At 46.0% G+C, this 20998-nt stretch overlaps 2 protein-coding genes across 2 annotated transcripts in view; one reads left to right on the top strand and one right to left on the bottom strand.

The window, feature by feature from the left end:
- Window positions 1-4123: 4123 nt before the first annotated feature.
- Window positions 4124-20998, bottom strand: part of CRYM (crystallin mu) — a 19247-nt gene continuing 2372 nt past the window's right edge. The window contains exons 3-9 of the mRNA XM_030884373.2: window positions 20729-20882; window positions 18027-18089; window positions 12703-12804; window positions 9768-9951; window positions 5950-6071; window positions 5395-5479; window positions 4124-4454 (exon numbers count right to left, since the gene is read on the bottom strand). Of these exons, the coding sequence (XP_030740233.1) occupies window positions 4390-4454; window positions 5395-5479; window positions 5950-6071; window positions 9768-9951; window positions 12703-12804; window positions 18027-18089; window positions 20729-20882 (775 nt within the window). The 3' untranslated portion in view covers window positions 4124-4389. The remainder of the gene's footprint in view (window positions 4455-5394; window positions 5480-5949; window positions 6072-9767; window positions 9952-12702; window positions 12805-18026; window positions 18090-20728; window positions 20883-20998) is intronic.
- LOC101660369 (phospholipid-transporting ATPase ABCA3-like) overlaps window positions 5644-20998 on the top strand; it is a 199696-nt gene continuing 184341 nt past the window's right edge. Inside the window, exon 1 of the mRNA XM_045285080.1 lies at window positions 5644-6122. The gene's annotated coding sequence lies outside the window, so the exon portion shown is untranslated. The remainder of the gene's footprint in view (window positions 6123-20998) is intronic.

The following is a 20998-nucleotide window of genomic DNA, read 5'->3' as shown; positions in this document are numbered from 1 at the left end:
TGGGTCCCTGACCTCTTATGATTTACAAAATCATTAAATGAGCGTTCTCCTGAATTTCCAGCAACAAGAATAGAGCCTCTCTCATGGAGCACCATGTTATAAAAGATGTTTATTCCATGTTAAAAAGTACTAAGAACTCTCGAGCTAATCCCAACCACAGAGGCTTAAAATAATATATTAAAGCAATATAAAGATTTTGACTAGAGCCAAATACAGAGGATTATGAACCAGAATGAATTTCAAATATTCAATGATCTCAACTTCCTTCCCTCAAAGTGGATGCTCAAAATAGCTCTATCTAATCTTATTGGACTAAATGTCCTTTAACTTAGTTTGCCTAACATAAAAATTGGCAAGGAAGGAACACAGCTGGAGGCATTTCACTGAAGAGAGGAGTTTGATGTGTTATGGTATGGTTAGTATGTCTTGCACTTATAGCATGTACTGTACTTATAAGTCACGCATGTCATAATTCCTAAATTGAGTCACTCTCCGTCCAGACCATCATCTTGAGCTCCAAATTCTAAAAGCCCAATGGTAAGATGACCCCCAATGGTAAGATGACCCCCAATGGTAAGATGACCCCTCTGCAGTGTCTTACAGGTCCCTCAAACTCAATGTGCCCCAATCCGGTTCTCAAACAGGGGCAACTTCAGCCCATCTCCCTAAAGATACCTCACAATTCTCTGGAGATATTTTTGAATTGTCATGAGCAGGTAGGAGTGCTACTTAACGTCTAATGAGTAGAAACCAGAAAATGTTGGTAAACATCTTATAATACACAGGACAGGCCTCCCCTCCTCACACCGACCAGAGAGAATGACCGGGCCTAAAAGGTCAATATGCCCCAAATTAAGAAGGGGACTCAATCTATTCTTCCTCTTTGGATGAGTGGCAAATGTAGCCCAGCATTTCTGCCCTTTGACTTCACTTGCAGTACCCACTCAGTCCCAGAGTCCTGTAATACAGCTCTTTTAATATGTCTGACATCTGAGTCCTCTTGTATGTTGACAAGCTCACTGCCTGGTTCATGCCCCTGTCACTAATCTCTTGTAGTGTCTTTCATTCATTTTTTGCTATGCTGATGGAGACATCTGTCTAATTTACAAATCTCCTGTCACCGTCTACCTCTTCGATGCTGTTCCAACTCTTAGCACAACACACGGCCCCGAGGATAGAGTCTTAGTCTCTGTGGTAAACTTCCAGTCTCATCTCTGACCATCTCTTCTTTTGCTTCCTCAACTAACAAACCAGATTTCTTCCAGCTCCCTGAATAGGTCATGTCTCTCCCATGCCTGTAACTTGGCATACCCTCATCCTTCTGCTTGGAAAACTCTTCCATGCTGCCTCTTTGGGGACGCTTTCCTTTGGAAGACTTCCCCATCTGTCTGGGTGAGGTGCTTTCCTAACCATTCTGGCCCCTTCAAAACCTCTCCTTGCTATTTCCCACCCTACACTAAACTCCAGATAATTGGCCCCTCTGGACCGCATCCACAGGGCTCCCTGGCTTTGGGACTTCTGGCTGGGTTTGATGAATGGAAGTTCCCTGAAGAAGATCCAAGAGTGGGAAGAAAGAGGTTGGGTCTTTGTTCTACCTGTTCCCTCCTTCCTGAGCTGATTGGCAGTGGGCACCTTCCTCCATCAAGTGCCACAACTCCTGCCTGGCAGCTCTCAGCTACAGCTCTAGATGGGTTCTACTAATACTCCTCTCACTCATTCGAACTTCTAAGTGGTAGCGGCTTCCTCCTTTCACCAGTCCTGGGGCGCTTCACTATCCCCTAAGTCTTCTCATTACCTTTCTCTCCATTTTGCAAATGGGCTTTGATTAAATCACCTTCAATTACCCACTTTGAGAGTGGCATCTTTTTTCCAGTCAGGATTCTGTACCATACTTATCTTTTTACATATGTCTTCTACATTGTGGGTCATTTTAGGGAAGAACTATTTCTTTTCTGCTATATCTTTGATGCCTTGCACAGTGTTATGATAGGGTTCTCCAGGGAAAAACACATTAAAAACAAAAAAAACTGCCATCAAGTTGAATCCAAGTCACAGCGACCCCGTAGGGTTTCTGAGATGAAATCTTTCCTGGTGCAGAGAGCCTTGGCTTTCTCCTGCTGAGCAGCTAGTGGCTTTGAACTGCCAACTCAACTTACAGTACCAAATAATCTCACCATCACACTGTTCTCTATCTGTCTCTCAGAGTTATGACCATTCAGATACCCAGGAAAACCCCACATTAATGAGAGTTGTGCAGAATCAGATCATACGGTCATTTTGTTCCAGGACAAAAGTACCTCTTCAGACAGCCTGGCAAACATGAGAAACTTTTGGCTATGTTGTTTGGCGCACGAGGAGACCTGCTAGCGGGGCATGGGTAGGAAAACCAAAGCAAAATAACATGTTCTCCTTTCTTGCTAACTCATCTGATAGCCGGTCAGGTGGTGGGGGTTGGGGTAGAAGTGAAGTCGTGGATTGGAGGGTTTTTTGTGGACAAGGGAAACACTGCTCATGATCCAGGGACCCTGGGGGAAGCCTCTTTATATTTGTTAAGTTAGAGCCCAGCACGAATATCACAGAACCTCTGTAGATGTTCCCTACTCAATATTGAGTTCTCCCTCTTTGGATCAGAAACCTTGCCTTGTCATTTCATGTGGTGGGCTGATCCTATCTGTCACTTCAAGGTTATGCATATGAGGTAGCCCTGGATACTCAGACCATATTATGGTTCAGAGGTAGGCACAAGCCCCTGCTGGGCTAAACAGTGTTCTATTTCAAAAGCCACGCTGCTACTGAGTTGGTTCTGATTCATAGCAACCTTTACAAGTTAGAGTAGAACTGCTCCTTAGGGTTTCTGAAAGTGTGAATTTTTAACTGGGAAGCTGAGCATGGAAAGGGGTAGACAGCCTCATTCTTCCCTCTTGATGCAGTGGGTAGGTTGAACTGCTGGCACATGTTAGGCTCAGAAACGGGCGCCTGATATAGATGGTGTAAGGAGTCTCTGTTCCAATCTTTTTTTTTTTTTTTTACAACTTAACTGTTAGGGAAAAGACTATTTCTGCGAGGATTTCACAAAAGGATACAATATAATCTTGGAGCTCCAATGAACTCTTCTTGCCACTATCAGAGGAAAGTTTGTTTGATTATGGGGACAACCCTGACGGAATCCCGATGACAGGTGAACCCTGGAACACAGTTGTGGCGAAAGCGAATTACCTTTGTACTTGGTTACAAGAGACAGTACATTCCATTCCTCAGTCCCCGAGCCATTTTCCTCCAGGTTGTGGGCTGTAGTCACTGTCACTTTTAACTGGAAAAATATTGGCTAATACAGAAACTCTACTGTTGCCTTAAATGTCAAAAACCAGACACAAAAAACCTACCTACAGTGTACGTAGAAAATGTGTATGCAATGTTGAGAAAGAAACAGGAAGTAGATTAGAGGTGGCTGGGGGCTTCGGGAAGAGGGGGCTGCAGAGAATGAACCCCAATAGGTGCTGGATTCCTTTTGGGGGTGATGAAAATATTCTGGAATTAGACAGTGGTGATGGTTGTACAATATTATGAATACACTAAAAATTCAGAGGTTGTATAAAGTTGAAAAAGTTAGCAAAGGAAAACACAAATATTTCCCATTACAACAAGTGGTAGAAAAGTGGCAAAAAGTGCAAAAGTTGCACCTTATCACAGGCTGGTGAGACCTGGAAAGAAGAGGCAATTCCATCAAGGGGCTTTCACTGTGAACGCTACTGAGTTACACTCTTAAAATTCTGAGTTTTAGGGTACTCCTGTGTTATTCTATAGTATAGTACTATTATATGTAATAATAATACTCCTGCATTATCATCTATATTAACACCCTTGTATTAATCAATTATTATGTCAATGTACAAATACAAAATTATAACTGTAGTCCCTTCTCAGGAGTGCATGTTCTCAACAAGAACAAAAATGACAAAGAGTAATAAGAGAAATCATGTGCAGACAAGAGAGGAGGGCCTGGGGAAACTGTTTTCTGTAAACCTTAAAAATATAGTCAATCACAAATGAAGCAGAATAAATGGAAGCACTTGACCTTTCTGACTTCCACTGCCCTGAGGAGCAGACGTTATTAAATAAATGCTTCAGAATTGAGCAACGCTTTTATTTCAAGGAATGCCAAAGGTAGCAAAAACCACAGACTTATCACCAAGTGTGACAGAAGAAATGGGCACGGGTGGGCTTTCCAGCTATGAACACGAATGGGGGTCTCGTTAAGATAAGACAGGAATAGAGCACAAGTATAGCTCATTGGGCACCATGCTCTCTAAATGTGTCTAGATATTGTGAGCTGGTCCAGGCGATATCCCTTGAGCTGTAGCATCCGTGTCAACACAAGGTGTCTTTGCTTTATTTACCAGATGACCAGGAATCATATACTAGTTTGGCTGCAACTGTGTCCTCCACCGCCATTCCTGTAAGGAACAGAAATCTGATTCACCTTTTGTCAGAATTAGGTCTTCCAGAAATAACCCAATCCCTCTGACTCGCAGGTTCCGGAGATGTTTGTTGTCCATATTTCCAAGGGGCAGATGGATCAATGATTATCGTGCTTTGTTTGGAGTTATGCCCGTAACAACTTAGGTAGCAATGGGGCTTCTTATGGACTCCCCAAAAACTCACCGTCCTTGAGTCGATTCCAATTCATAGCAACCCTTAAAAGATAGAACTGCCCCTTAGCGATTCTGAGACTGCAAATCTTTACTAGGGGGTAAGAGGGGCCAGACAGCCCCAACCTTCCTTCTCTCTTGAAGCAAGTTGGGGGTTGGAATGCTGACCTTGAACTTAACCCCACCAATGCTTCACTCATGGCACTACCCTGGCTCCTTTTTCTCACCGATGTGCTCCTCAAATCAGTAGATGAGAAGATAGAAAAGAAGGAAATAGGGCTCCAGTTGTCCTTCTGTCTGGGTCATATTTCAGAAGAAACACTTTTCTTCAGTTCCTGGTGTTTTAACATCTTTGCTCCCCACCCTCAGGAGAGAATATCTTCCGAGTGTCACTTAGACCTAAGACAAAATGATTGACTGCTGACACTTGATATCTGCAAATGGTTGACACCCACATCTCCATCCTCATGACAATCAAGGTGGTGAAGGAACCATGACTCAGAGAGGAGGAGTCACCTGCTTAAGGACACATGCCCAGTGAGTGGCAGAGAAAGGAATCTAATTCAGGAGTGCCCAATCCCAGAGTTCATTGGCTGACCCTCTACACAAAGACATGTGAATAATTCATCTGAGTGATGGATTTCACAATGATTCACCTCCGGAGCCTGATAAATCATTCCTCTTCCCACTGCTAGCTAGATTTGTGTGCCAGTTAGATTTGTGACCAGGGAGCCACAGCTCTTACCCAAAGACTTGAACACTGTGGTCTTCTCACACTGGGCCGGCTTCACGCCCTTCACCACTTCTCCCAGTTCCGCAAAGATCTCCGCCTGTGAAACACACACAGCTGACTGAGCCCGCAACACCGATGCCTTCCTGGCTTCTGAAGCCAGCTGAAGGCATCCCGGAATTAGTGAAGGGGCGGACTTGATAAAAATAGCACTTGTGAGCTGGATAACATGGGGCAATGCTCCCTGCACGTCACTCTCTGAGCACTCACTGGGTGCCACTGAGCTGACCATGTAGGGAAGGCTTTCAGGCTGCAAAAGGTTCTCCTATTTGATCTTCCTGCCCTAAAGACCAGCCAGCCCAGTGGAAGACTCCGTCAGCCTCCCTCTCCAGGCAAAGGGAAGAAAAAGCACATAATGTCACCCCCTGAAAGGTCCCACCATTCCAGAAGGGGTTTTAAAAGGAGCTGGTTTCTCCAAAAGAGGTGGGGGTGACCAAGCAGGTCACACAGAAGAAAAATGTTAATGGAATTTTGGGATGCCATGCAGGCCAACTGGGGCAGGAAGCTCACCCCGGACAAAAGGACATCCCCGGACTCTTTTAGGGCAGCCTCCTTGGAGTCCACGTACAGCACAGCTCGGTTCATCAGCTCGTTGTCTAGTTCTCTCCAGTCCGGCCTGCTGGCTCCAATGGCTGCAAGACAAGGAAGCAGACCTGAAGCGCAGCAGCAGCCTCACGAGAAAGGTGAGTAAAAGGAAGCGATGAAGGTCAAGGGGGTGTCCTCAGATTTGGAGCACACCCTCCTTTCCCTGGTCAAGTCCTTCCCAATCGGCAAGACTGAATATGTATTCCTAATCATCAGACCTACCATTCTTTCCATTCCATTTCCTCTCCCGCCTCGTTCTTACAGTAGCATTCGTGTGTGGGCTGCTTACTATTTGTGGCTTGTTTTACACATCCTCTCATCCGGGAGCCTCAGAGGTACAGCGGGTTAGGCATTGGCCTACTAGGGGTCCGCCGAGGACATTTATCCGGCCCACTGGGTGTTTTTCCCCCTTTGTTTTTTTACTTCAAAATAAGATATGTGCAGTGGGCATAGGAATTTGTTCATAGTCTTGTTTTTTAAACATCAGTCCAGCCCTCCAACAGGTCTGAGGGACAGTGAGCTGGCCCCCCCCCTGTTTAAAAAGTTTGAGGACCCCTGAACTATAAGGTCGGTGATTCAAACGCCCCAGCAACTCTGAGGGGAGAAAGAGGAAGCTGTTTGTTCAAGTACAGATTTACAGTCTCAGCAACCCTAGAGAGGGTGGCTAGGTGTCGGAGTGAACTTAAGGGCAGATGGTTTGTTTTTGCTATTTCTTACAAATGCACTTTCATGTTTGGTTCCCACTGGACAGATGTGGAAATTCAGGCTCCGAGCACCGAAGAGGCTTGCTGAGGAGGTTAGATGTCAAGGGAGTGAGTCGAGGTCTGGGAGAGCCGGGCTTTTCCCTCCTCTCCCACTCGCTGAAAGCAATGACTTCCTTGCACACAATTAGAAACGGCTGCATCACTTGGAACTTAACACCCACATTCCCCTCTGTCTGCTTGCTTTTCAATGATTCTTATTCCTCATCCCATCCCCAGGCACCTCTCTCAGCTCCAGACAAAAGAGCCCAGTCAGGGTCACAAAACAGTCCCAGTATAAATAAACCTGAATCTCTACTGGCCCCAGGTTTTCTTCAGCTCTGCAGGGCTTGGGGCCTGAAGGATGGCTGAGGGTATCCCTGCCTGCTGATAGCAGAGTGCAGGCTGGTGCCAAAACGGCACCCACAAGCCTTAGGGAGCAGGCGGGGAATGGAAGTGAGCAGAGTGGTTAGAGAGAGAGGAAGTCCGCCAGAAGACTGCGGCCCTTTCTCAAGGGGGACAGTTATTGTTCAACTCCAGCTAATAATGGCTGTCATGTGAGAATGCAAGCCCATTGCTATCAGACACTCCTTGTTTGTAAAAGAGAAGCAAGACATGTGTTTGCGTGTGAGGTTTTTGATTTTTAAAATCCACTAGGGCCCAAAGAAAACATAGCTGCTGGCTGGCTGTAGACCAGGACCAGCCAGTCTGTGGAAACTGCCATCAAGCCTCATGCCAATGTCTGCAGCCTTTATGTGCCCTCTCACAGCCCCCACTGCCTCCAGTCTCTCCCACTGTTCTCCTTTACTCTAACTTCCAAAGTGAGTGCTTTAAGAAAGTTCATTTTGAAGGGTGTTGCCGTGAGGAGTTGTAGAGAACAAAAGTACTAGCCTAATGAAGCTTGGAAATAAATCATCAGCTGGTGGGAAAAGTTCCAGCTTCTCAGGCCACCCCTTCTGGCTGCCCTGGGCACTCAAGACAGCCACTGTTTCCAAGCTGGCGAGCTGTCAAAGGTTGTGTGAGGCCATCAAGTAGCTGGAAGAGGTCCAGGTGGCCAAAGGAGGGGCCTGGTTCCGTTGGATCTCTGAATTAGTTTTCAGTGGGGGCCAGAAGGGCTCCGTTCCTGGGCGGTGCCAAAGAGTAATGGGATTGGCTGCTAACTGAAAGGTGTGCGGTTTGAGTCCACCCAGAGGATCGCCTGGTGGGAAAAAAAGCAGCCATTGAAAATCATACGGAGCTCAGTTCTGCTCTGATATTGAGTCAACTGGAAGGTAGCTGGTAGAAGAGATCAAGAGACGAGCAATGGTGGCAGGACAGGGAAGCTAAGAGTGGCGGAGGCTCTCTCTGATTGGGCCTGCCTCTCAGACAAGTTGGGAAGGAAGTAAAATCAGTCTTTACTGTTCCACGTGTGATGGCTATACTCGTAACACACTTTTCTTAAGACTATTTTAAGGACGATGCTTCTGCCTAACCCAATTTTCTCCCTAGGTCGGGCAAATAGAAGAGATGCTTTGCCTCAAAATCAAGTCACCCCTTCCCGGGGAAATGCAAAATGTGAGCGTGATTGGATGGGAGGGATAGGCTTTGCTTCTGGCTTTGAAGATGGAGGGTGCTCCTGGCAAGGAACCTGGGCCGGTTCTAGGAGCTAAGCCTGATGCCAATGAACTGGGAATCACCCTCCCTACTGTGTCCTGCTACACTCGTGAGAGCTTGGAAGAGGACCCAAAGTTCTAGATGAGATCACAGGCAGGAAAAACTTGGATTTCAGCCTTGTGAGACCTTAGGATACAGCCAACCCAGGCCTGCACTCCTGAGATTGTGAGGTTAAGAATCAGTTCAGCTTGATGAGGTTTCTCTGGGAAGCTGTTTCATCAACAAGTGGTTCCTCTTGAACCAAGGCCTTCCAGAGACTGTCTTCCTTAAGGTCAGCCCCAAGCCGCCTGCCAAGTGCATTAGCCTTTACATTTCCCAGGGGCCCCTGTGTTCAGCTGCTAACTGAAAGGCTGGAGGTTCGTGTCCACCCAGAGGTGTCCTGAAAGGTCTGGTGATCTACTTAAAAAAAAATCAACCATTGAAAAGTGTAGGGAGCTCAGGGAACTACCCTGGCCCACTTGAGGCTGACAGGAGTTGCAGCTGACCTGACAGCAACGTGTGCCTTGGTTTAGGCTCCCACAAAATGGAGGTAACGATGATAATAGCTCCTACCTTTTAAGATTGTTATAGAAATAAAATAATACTTACAAAAGATACGTAACAGCACCGACAACAGTCATTCCTTATCAACTATTTCTTGCGATCTCCCCCCTCCTCCAAGGTCATTTGAACTTCAGGAGCTCCAGGCCCTCACTTTTAGGTCCCCAGCCCCTTCCCACCACTCTTAGCACACATGAAATATCTTTTTAGTATAATTTTTCAACGAAGTTTTATGACTTGAAGTTTCATTAAGAACGAAGGACTTCTTTGGCTTTGGTGACTGAAGCGCTCTCACATTAAAGAAATGAATCGTGGTTGATCGTTTGGTATAACACCGCTTTTGACACCTCCTTAACTAAATATTAGTTTCTGGTTTGCCATTTTCTTTTTGTTGTTGTTGTTTGCTGTTTTCATCATGTCTTTTAGAGCCAGCATTTATTATCCATTTATTTAATTCTCAGTCACACACACGTTGGGTCCCACTGAGTTGAGTGATTACTAGCAGCCCCATAGGACCAAGGAGAACTGTCTCATAAGGTCTCCTAGGCTGCAATCTTTATGAGAAATGAGAATTGATCTCCCTCACCCCCCCAGGGAGTAGCCGATGGGTTCTAATTATGACCTTTTAGTTAGCAGCTGAGGTCTTAACCATTTGTACAACAAGGCTCCTTACACGTTTCCACGGGGGCTTGAAAAGCTTGGGATTTCTGTATCATGAACCAGACTGCTCTGCAGATAAAACTCTTGATCCCAGGCCAAGGAGGAGTCTGCCCACCACTCAGCTCTGGCTCTTGGGGTCACTCTACTTACCATTGATGTGGGCCCCTTCTTTCACCCATTCACCAAACAGAATGGGCTCTGTTGCCATGGTGACAGTGATGATCACATCTGCCCCTGTCACAGCCTCCTGGACCGAGGAACAGACCCGGACCTCTCCTTGCACCGTATTTGCAAACTTCTCCGCATTTTCCTTTGTGCGGTTCCATATCCTCACCTTCATCAAGGGGAACAAAAGAGCCGTTGGTGCCATGTGTTCAGGCTGTTTACATTATACCAAAGCCAAGAGTGCCCAGCTGAACCCCTCTGGGATCAAGGCTGTGGGTATTTAAATAATCTGTGGGGGAAAGGCCAGCCCCCAACAACTAATCGTGGGTTTGATAGGCGCAATTGTATGGTTGAAATATATATCTATATATTATAATAAAGCCATACAGAGCATGAGAGATAGAGGAGAGATTGAAAGAATGGAGCCAGACACATTTCATGATAGCATGCTCACCTCAGCCCTGCTTGGCGGTCCACGTGGAGATAGGGGGAGGGGGAGGAGGACAAGGGGAAAGGGAACAGGGGAGTAAGGATGGGGGAGAGGAAGAGGTAGCCGACCAGAGGCCAAAAGTGATCTTTATTGCTAACCCAGGCTTATATACCTTTGGGGGGCATGCAAGCACCCTAATTACAGGTAAAGACATACATCAAGGGAAGAGGTTTTACTATAGGTAACACAGCAATGAAGGGGACAATCTAGGGATATACCCACAATAGGAAGGGGAGGGATTGGGGGCACACAAGTGACAAGAAGGGTAGATCTTAGATTCAGGATGGCAGCCTAACTTTGGATGTCACTGAGCAGGTTTGAACCTGCTCTCTGGATCTCCATAAAAACCATTATCAGTAGGGTGTAAACCCCACCCATGGGACCAGACTACTGGTCCTAAGCCTTTAGGGAGAAGTAGCCCATTGTCCTTAACAGCAGGGAGTGGGCCCCTCTTGTGGTGGGACCACACAGTAGTCTGGCAACTGACTGCCTTCAGGGAGGAAACTTGACATTTACCTTTAGCTGCAAGCAGTGTCCTAAGTCTAACATCTATTTGGGGGAGATAACTTGGGAGAAATCTTTCTTTCTCACAATTCCCCCTTTTGTTTTATATATAAAAGAGCCACATGGGCGACATGGCTATTTTCTATACATTGAAAGCTGTCAAGGCAAAACTTCATGATCCAATTAATATAGCCAAAAATTCAGGCTTATAGCAAATATTTTGAATTCAGGCACGGGGGATAAAGTCCCCCTATGCCATCTGCTATTGGAGGAAGGTATGAGAGGGATTGGATGCCGTGGCAGGTAAAGATGGAGCCAATAGGAATGTCTGCTTCTGTAGGGAGATAGAATCAACCATTTGCTCACTTTAAGGCAGCACAACTTTAAGGAAGAAACTGTGGAAATGACAGACTACCACAGGAAAATGTACTCGGACTATATCTCCAACTACCAGAGTGGAAGTCTTCCTCCCATGAAATACTAGTCTTCCAGATTCCCTCTGTACCAGTCAGGGAATAAGTCCCAGTTTTATTTCCCTCAGTGCTAGTATCCCACAATAATCCTCTGTGGAAAACGGGCCTTTAATAACAGTCATCTAGGCAGGTGCCAATCTAAATGAAAATGAAGCCCAGTGCTGCCGAGTCGATTCCAGTGACCCGATAGCCCGGCCCAGGTTCTGAACGCTGCTGGCTTGATGGAAGCAGACAGCCACATCACCCCTTGGGGGGTAGCTCGGGGTTTCCACGCCAACCTTTCACTTAGCAGGGCAACCGTTAGCTACTGCCCCATAAGGGCTCCTGTCAAGGTACTTAAAAAGGAGCCTTCTTTATGATTGTCCTAGAAGACCCAAAACCAAACCCACCACTCCAGAGTCGATGGGGACCCACGGCAACCCTCGAAGACAGAGTAGAATTACTCCTGAAAGGCTGGAGACTGCAAATCTTTACAGGTGCAGACCGCTTCATCCTTCTCTCCCGGAGCCGTGAATGGGTTTGAGCTGCTGGTCTTAAGTCAGCAGTCCCAGGGTTACCCCACAGGGCTCCTTGTCCATCTTGTCTTAGCCCTCTCCCAGAGTGGCTGCCTGGTGGCTTTGAACTGCTGGTCTTTCCCTTAACAGCCCAGCACATAACCAACTATAGCACCAGGGTTTTTAAAAAAAATCATTTTATTGGGGGGCTCTTGCAGCTCTTATAACAATCCATACATCGATTGTATTGGGCACATTTATACTTACGGCACCTCATCATTTTCAAAATATTTGCTTGAGCCCTTGGGATCAGCTCCATTTTCCCCTCCCACCCCAAACCTCCCACCCTTACGGACTCCTGATAAATTATTATTATTTTCATATCTTACACCTCCCCTTGTCTTCCTTTATCCATGTTATTGTTGGTCGTCCCCCTGGGAGGTGGGGTTTGTGTGTCATTGTAGTCGGTTCACGTTTCTTCCCCTTTGCCCCCACTTTCTCCCTACCCTCATAGTATTGCTACTCCCTTTGCTGTTCCTGAGGCATTTATCTGTCCTGGATTCCATGTGTAGAAAGCTCTTATCCGTGCCAATGTATGTGCTCCGGTCTAGCCAGATTTGTAAGGTAGAACTGGGGTCATGATAGTGGGGAGGAGTAAGCATTAAAGAACTAGAGGAATGTTAGGAATTCTTAGTGGCTTTGATACTACCCTTTAATTAACCAAAGAGAGTAGCTGTAACATCAAGCATACTCTGATCTGAGAATCTGGAAAGGGGAGTTTGCCTGTTTCTTTCCTACTCCTTCCCTCCAATGGGACGGCTGGGGATGTCATTAAAGTAAAAGACTTGTCTGGATTGGACCTTGCCCTAATATTTCAGAGCAGCTCATGCAGCATGTGCAAGAGTTCAAAGGTCATAGTCACTCCCTCCCCTCTTCTGCCCAAACATCCCAGGACTTACTTCCTTAAAGGAGAATTGCTCTGAGAAGATCTCATAGTGGCTGTAGGCTTGGACTCCAGCTCCGAGGATGCACAAAACTTCACTGTTGGGGCGTTTCAAGAACTATTTGAAAGACATGAGGTAGCAAAGGTCAGAGGAGATAGGAACAGCCAACTGAAAGGTGAAAAACAAAGTTTGAGTAGCAAGAGCTTTTAAGCAATCAGAGACATCATTTGAGTGTCAGGTGCCTTCTGTGGAAAGAGGACAGAGGAAGGAATCCTCACTGAGCACCTAGCATATGCTCTTTCACACACACTATCTCATATAGTTCAGACAATAGAGCCCATGAGAGTAACTGTTGTTATGTTTGCACAGTGGAACAAAACACTGCTCAGTCCTGAGCTCTGCCCGTGATAGGCTGTAGATGGGACCACTGGGATCCAGAGGATCTTCCTGGGTGATTTTTCTTGGCAAGTCTGTCACCAGGTCTTTCTTCCTAATGTTTGCTAGAATCTCCACTTAAATCTATGGAGTATTATAGACATTGCTAACGTTGCTGATAGGTGTGCTTACAGTGTGCACTTGCTGCGAATGGTGGATGGAAGATGAGAATTCTACCACTGAACCACCACTGTCTTCCCCTAGTAGGCTTAACCCCCCACTGACATCAAGTCGATTCCAACTCAACCCTATACAGCCGTGGTTCTCAACCTTCCTCGTGTCGTGACCCTTTCATACAGTTCCTCATGTTGTGGTGACCCCCCAACCATAAAATGATTTTCGTTGCAACTTCATCACTCTCATTTGCTACTGTTATGAATCAGGAAACCCCTGTGGAAGGGTCATTCGCCCCCCCCAAAGGGGTCGCGACCCACAGGTTGAGAACTGCTGCTATACAGGGTTCCCATGGCTGTGAGTCTTTAGGGGAGCAGACAGTCTGAATTTTCTCCCTCACAATGGTTAGTGGGTGTGAACCACTGACCTTGTGGCTAGCAGTCCAATGCTTACTCAACAGTGCCACAAGGGCTCCTTACAGTAGAACTGGTGGCTGTAATAGGTAGGTTTATTGTGCCAAGCTGGCCAACAGGAACATGTGGGATTAATCAGGTCACAGTTTGATTGGAGGGCAAAGAGATACTGTAAATGGCTCAGTAAGGCCCACCCCTCTCTCTTGTTCTCTGTTGATCTCTCTGTTGATCGGGACCAGCATGCAGCTGCTTTAGCTAGTTCTCTGCCTCAATATGTGAGCTCCACAACCTGTGGGACAAGTCAACCGTGGATTGTGTCATTAGAGCTTGCGGTTCCTTTAAAACCTGCTTTGCCATGCTGCTCATGTGTACATTGCTGGAGCTTAAGGCTGGTGGATCCTTTCGTGTTGCATTGCTTGAGTTCGATATTCCATCCAGGTCTGCTTTGCTAAGCTACTGAGCTGCTGACTGTTGGTGACCGCCAGGCCCTCACCCCGCTGCTGTTTGCTGCCTGTGGGGGGACTCTGCCTGCATTGCTTGAGGGAAGATTCACCTGTCTGCTTACTTGACCTTGGTCCCAGCAGCCCTTGTGAGTTGAAGGACTTCCAGTATTGTTAGTTGAACTGAGCCCTCTGTCCTGATGTGTGGACTAACTAGCTGTTATATTCCTTTGCGCTGTATAAACCTATATATAATATAATCATAAGTGTCCTGGTTTTGTTTCTCTGGAGAACCCTGCCTAACATAGTGGCATATTATTATTTTCCCATTAGCATGTATGTCATTAAACACACACAGAGACACATACACACACTTGGATTTGCTAGATATTTCATTTAAATAAAGGATTGGAAAGTCTATTAAATTTGTCTCCACCAAGACTTTGCAAGGTCTGACCCTCCCAACTCCCCATTCAACTCTCATGTCAAGTTTTCTTGTATTCCGTGTCTTTCCCGCCGTACTAGCTTCCTTGAGGTTCCTCAAGTGCACGTGATTCCTTTAACCACAGGACCTCTGCCCAAGTTCTTTGCCCTGTCCAGCAATGCTTTCCCTCAGAAATTACCTATTATCCTTTAAGCTTTAGTCCAGTTTCCAACTACTTCCTCAAGAAAAGCCTTCCCCAACACGACAGACTAGATTAGGGCCCCTGTTTTAATCTCATGAATGTTTCATTCAATGTGATTTCCCACGCATTGGGGGGGGGGTGATTTCACAAGTCTTGGTGTAACCTTTGGGTTACCCTATCTCTCCTAGTGAATATCTATCACACTCTAAGGAGACAAGCACTATGTCTGGCTTTGTTCACCCTTTTGCCTCCAATACAAGGCTTGACACCTGGTGGGCACTCGAATATTTGTTGAAGGATGTATGTAGGCCAGGAGAAGCCCTGGCGTATGCTGTAATCTTGATAAACCTGTCGGAGCCCCCAACTCAATTTAGGTGAAACACAAACACCAAGATGTTAGTGTGTCAGTTGCACTAGAGAGATTCCTACGTATCTCTGCTTCCTCTCCAATGCCCTAAAATAAAGTGGTACAAAAGAACATTCTACCCCCAGAAAGGAAAAAAAGGAAATCAGACCTTTGTTCCTTTATTGAAATGGCCCATCTGAGCCGACTGGGAATGGTGCTCTACAGTGTCAGCCTAAACTGAACATCAACGCAACCCTCTCTTCTGGAAGTGCAGACTTTTATCAATGTAACAAAAGATAGTGTTTTTAAGAGATTGGTCTTGAACAGTGTAGTTCCCAAAGCTAGTTGGATTTCAGAATCAACCAGGGACTATTGAAAAACAAAACAAAACTAATTTCCAGGGTCCCATCCTCAGAGACTTTGATTTAGTAGTTCTTGGAATTTGAATTAAAAAAAAAAAAAATCCCTAGGGGATGCTGCTGTTTACGTAGGATTAGAAATGATTGGGTTGGAAAGATACCAGGCAGCTTTGGAAGCTCTCACTATGCTATATGAATTAGGACAACCCTAGACTCCATTTCCTTTCATGCTAAGTGAAGCCAACAATATTTGCTTTGCCTTCCTTAGCAAGACTCAAAACAATGACTTACAGATGATTTTGAAAAAAACAAAAGTCCTTTACAAATGCAAGGCAGGACTTTTAGAGTGGGACTGTTCCCAAATCACCAGAGATGATTTTAGGGAGTCCCGTGATTATTTCAATCTGAGTTAGACCTGGGTATCGTTAAAAACCAGTTCCCCAAGGTGAGTACTATACTGCATGCCCATCATATACAATTACCAGATTAATTTTCACATTCTTCCCACCCCATCATGTATTTAGGAAACCTTGATTTAAGTACTTATAATCTGAACACCTGATCTATGTTGCTCCCACTCCCACCTGGATCACTGCACTTCTTTAATGTGTAGGCCCCATAAACTAAGGTCCTGAAACCTTGTACTTCTCCAATTAATGTGAAAAGTTCCCAACTCCAATCATCCCCACAGACACCCCATTTTCTAAGCCTCATCTTCACTCACTTGTTTCTTCTCTTTTTTTGGTTGGTTTAATTCCTCACATGAAAACAGCCTTGTTAACATCCCAAATATCCCAAATGGGATTATCACCACTGGCATAGGGGTTAAGATATACAACACAGTTTGGGGAGGCACAGTGCAAACCACCGCATTCACCATCCCCTTTGCTGGCTGTTTTTCGGCTGTGACTACTCGTCCTCCACATTTTTTGCCTGGTTCACAGGGTTACCCTTTTCAGTCTTTACTAGAAAGTCACCTTCTACATGAGGTCTTCCCTGGATGGTTTGGAATTTCACACCCTCTCCAAGGCTGTGTGTTCTATTTTCTGCTGCAATCACTCCCGAATCCTTAACATTTAGAACAGGGACTGCTGCATGCCAGGAGCTCTGTCCATGTTGATGTAGTGAATACATGAATCTGGCTTAGATCGTTTGGCTCACCCCTCTGACACTTGTCCAGCACTGGCTCTGGCCTATGAGTTGATTTCAGTGATTTACTAAGAGCAATGTGGTACGGAGACAAAGAAGTCATCATAGGAGTCAGAAGGGGCAAGTTTTAGATTTTTGCTCTACTACTGTGTACTCCCCACAAGTGGACCAATAGGCAACATCCTGATAAACGGAGAAAAGGTTGAAGTTGTCAAGGATTTTGTTTTACTCGGACCCCACAATCAATACTCATGGAAGCAGCAGTCAAGAGATCAAAGGACATATTGCATTAAGTAAATCTGCTGCACAAGGCCTCTTTAGAATACTGAAGAGCAAAGATATTGCTTTACAGACTAAGGTGCACCTGACCCAACCCGTGGTTTTCTCCATTGCATCATATGCATGTGAAAGTTGGACACTGCATAACGAAGACCATAGAAGAATCCATGCAGTTGAATTATGGTGCTAGTGAAGAATATTGAACATACCATGGACTACTAACTACTAATTGAATTGTCTTGGAAGAAGTACAGCCAGAGTGCTCCTTAAAGGCAAGAATGGCAAGACTTCATCTTACATACTTTGGACATATTGTCAGGACACTAGTCCCTAGAGACAGACATCATGCTTGGTAAAGTGGAGGACGGTGAAAAAGAGGGAAGGCCTTCAACACGATGGATTGATGCAATGGCTGCATCAGGGGGCTCAGGCTTAGGAACAATTCAGGATGGCACAGAACCAGGCAGTGTTTCGTTCTGTTGTACATAGAGTTGCTATGGGTCAGAGCTGACTTGTTGGCACCTAACAACGACAACAACAACAACTGTGTATTTCTGGGAAACTCATAACTTTTCTTAGCTGCAATGCCTAGACCTAGGCATATCTACTTTGCAAGGTTGATGTGAAGGGCCCTGGGTCAGACACAATATATGTCACCTATTCATTTCTATCAGTTTGCCAAACTGTCATGCCTTGTATGTTGCTATGATGCTGGAAGCCCTTCCACTGATATTTCAAATACCAGCAGGCTCAACAATGGTGGGTTGGTTTCAGTGAAGCTTATATACTAAAATGGACTGGAATGGTCAGTCTAAAGCTAGTCTTCCCCAAATCTGTCACAGCAGAATATTGCCCAATGCAGTGCTAAAATGAGCCCCCTAGGTTGGAAGGTATCAGAATACACTGCAGCCACACAGCCATGGACCTGAGGATACCAATGATTATAAGAGTTTTATACAACTAAGTCACCACGAGTGGGAGGCCACGTGATGTAAAAATAACAGTTTCACGAATCTCTGTGCTTCCCTGACATCTCAAGTTTGGCACATAGGATTCTGGCTCTGTTCAGAGTCAGACCATCAGAGGTTTCTAACAGGTCCTTTCGTCTCTCCACCTTGAGGCACCAGACCTCACCCACGACTGCTACGCCCAATAGCATAGTCAGTCACTGATTTTACCTTGGTGGCAATGGCCGATACCGCAGCTGTCCTCTTTGCAGTTATGACATTCCCATCCATGACCTTGGAGAGAAAGGAGAGAGTGAACAAGGGGCATCCCTAGCTACTACTCCCACTGAGAGAGGCAGCTCCATAAGAGTAGCCCTAAGCATTTTACAAGAGCCCGCGTTGGGTTTGGTATCAGCCACTGGGATCCAGTGACTCCACGTGCAGGATTTACAACTTTGAACAAAGAGCTTAATCTCTAAGCACCGATTTCCTCACCAGCCATTCAGCAGGATATTATAAGGATTAAATGCACTGGCATATTTGAAAACATCTAGTACATGCCAAACCCATTTTCTTTTCTTGCCTGGAGTTTTGAATAACTGAGTTAAGGGGGAACTGGAGGGATACGATGAAACATCTGCGCATTCTACTGCATTGCTGTTGCATTTGAGCACTATTATTATGTACCACTGAGTCCATTCCGACACATGGGGAGCATACAGGGCAGAGTAGAACTGCCCCATAGGGTTTCCTCGCTTATAAGCTTTATGGGAGCACATCGCTATAAATCACTTTCCTGTGGAGCACCTGGTGGGTTTGAAAGATTTACAGCTCAGTTAGCTGCCAAGCCATTAACCCTTGCACCACCTGGGCTCTATGACACTATTGACTGGCTGTCAACTCCTGTTGTCCATTTGGGGAGCCATTTCAAGATACCAGAGCCTAGGCCCAACACTTGAATTACTTGAATCTGAATCTTGAGGGGTGAGACCTAGAAATCTGTATTTTTAGAAGGTCCCAGGTCCTTCGGATATTCGGTAAGGGTTGAGTTCATGTCTACCCTTATTAGTTATATATCTCAGGGGACCATTCCCAAGAAGAGGATTCTATAGGAGGAGCCTATAGAAATCTCATGTTTATGTAGGAGGATGTCAGAGTAACCAGCCTCTGACAATCATGGGGGTCCGTAGGAGCAATTGTAAGGCTATAATGTATAAAGATTACAGAAAAGTCAGAGAGACTAGGAGAGGTAGGAGAAAAGATCAAATAAAGGAGCCAGACACATTTCATGGTAGCCATGATCTTTGCAGCCAGGTCCACACAGAGAGCAGGAGGAGGAGAGGAGAGACTATTTCTGACCAAGGCCTATATCTCCTTAGGGGTGTGCAAGCCCCCCTGATTACAGGTAACCACATACGTCACGTCCCTATGATTGTACCATAGGCAATACAGCAATGGGCGGGGCTTTTATAGGTTGTCATTAGTCATGCATATTCAGGAGTTACCTATGTTACAAGGTGGGTGGTAATGACAGTAAAGTCCCTGAGCCCACAGGTGAGGAAACCCAATACCTGCATTAGAGGAATGCATGAGGGGGGATGGGTGCCGCGGTGGGAGGAGATAATCAGACTGTCTGCTTCTACAGCGAGACAGAATCAACTACGTGCTCACTTGAAGGCAGCAGAGCTGTTAGGGAAGAATCAGTGGGAATGACACTTAAAGCAGAATAATGTGCTTGGACTTTATCTCTAATTTAGCTTTCCAGGTTCCTTCTGTTAGAAGTTAGGGAATATAATCCCGGGCATAGTTCTTTCGGTGTTAGTTTCCCACAGGAGGAACCAAGCCACTTCGCTACTGAGAGGATTCAGCCAAAGGTCTGACATCTGGTTTGGTTTCAAAGCTTGGCTGGTCTCACTTTTCCTGGGAGCCACTGTTGGTTGGTGGTATGGATGCTCCCGCCACTGGATGTGGATAGGTTGGGAAAAGCTAGACACTTTTCCTAGAGGACTAGTGACTAGTCAGGTTTCCCTGTGGAGCAAGAAGCAGGGGGAAGAACAGGGAGCTAAGGATACAGAGAAGGCCCTGGTGGGATTAAGGAGAGCTTCTGACAGTGTCTCACCTGCCTGATCTCAGAGGTAGCTTGAGCTCACAGAGCACAAGGTCCACAGTTTGTCAGAACTAGGATAGATGCTAGGTTTTTCCCTAACCAGCTGTGGCCCCCAAGCCAAGTAGCTCTACTAACGGAAGCCTTGGGACCTCAACAGAAATGGATGGTGGGGAGGGAGGGAACTAGAATCTCCTATAGAGGGGCCTCACTCCTACCTTATTTGTGTGTGTTGGTGGGAGGGGTCTTCCCCAGCCCCACCCACTGAAGACCTCTGTCTATCCCAACTATATAAACGTGGATCAGTTGGGTAAAGTTGCTCAGTGAGTCTATTTCCTTATCTGCAAAATGGGGGAGTAATATGACCTGCCTCACAGAATGGTTAAAAATAATAAGAGAGTGAATAGGTGTAAAGTGTTTAGCACCAGGCCTGACATATCATGTGTTCAATGAAAGCGAGCTACTGCTATTTTATTTTAGTCTTATGTTCAAACAGGTCACTGTTTATAGAACATCCCTTCTCTTGCATGTTGACAGAAGTTCACTAAAAAATTGTTTCCCTGGCTCACAGGCTCCATCAAGCTGTGTATGTGGGCTGTGTATTTGTTGAAAAAGACAATGTTGCTTTCCACATTGCTTGGCACATGAAGCAGCAGTGGCTTCTGGGGATGGGGCATGCATCCTCCATGTGTGTAGAAACAGATGCACAGTCATACATCACCTGGGCTTAAAGACAGTCTGTGTGCTCCCAAGCCCCCAGAGCCCTAACTTCTGAGTCTACCTCTGAATCCAGGGACCCATGTCCACCCCAGCGCAGGGAGTTACTCACCGCCAGCAGGGTGCCATTGCTGGGCTCGAAGAGTAACACGGTGGCCTGATGAGAGGGGACAGTGGATGTGGTGCTGTGGCCCTCATAGAAGGTGACCAGTTTGGTGGTCAGGGCATCCTCTGCTGCACTGTAGGCGGGCATCACCCCCAGGAAACTACAAGGAGAAGGCAAGGTGCTTCAGTGCTCCTAGTTATCTATCAAATCAGCATACACCATCTCCTCCTGCTGGTCTCTCCTTCCATGATCCAGGTTTCCCTTCTTCATGCAGAC

Source organism: Echinops telfairi, unplaced genomic scaffold, assembly GCF_000313985.2.
Source record: "Echinops telfairi isolate 266 unplaced genomic scaffold, ASM31398v2 ScPeMD7_5;HRSCAF=22, whole genome shotgun sequence".
NCBI lineage: Eukaryota > Metazoa > Chordata > Mammalia > Afrosoricida > Tenrecidae > Echinops > Echinops telfairi.
This window is presented reverse-complemented; position numbering and strand designations above follow the sequence as displayed.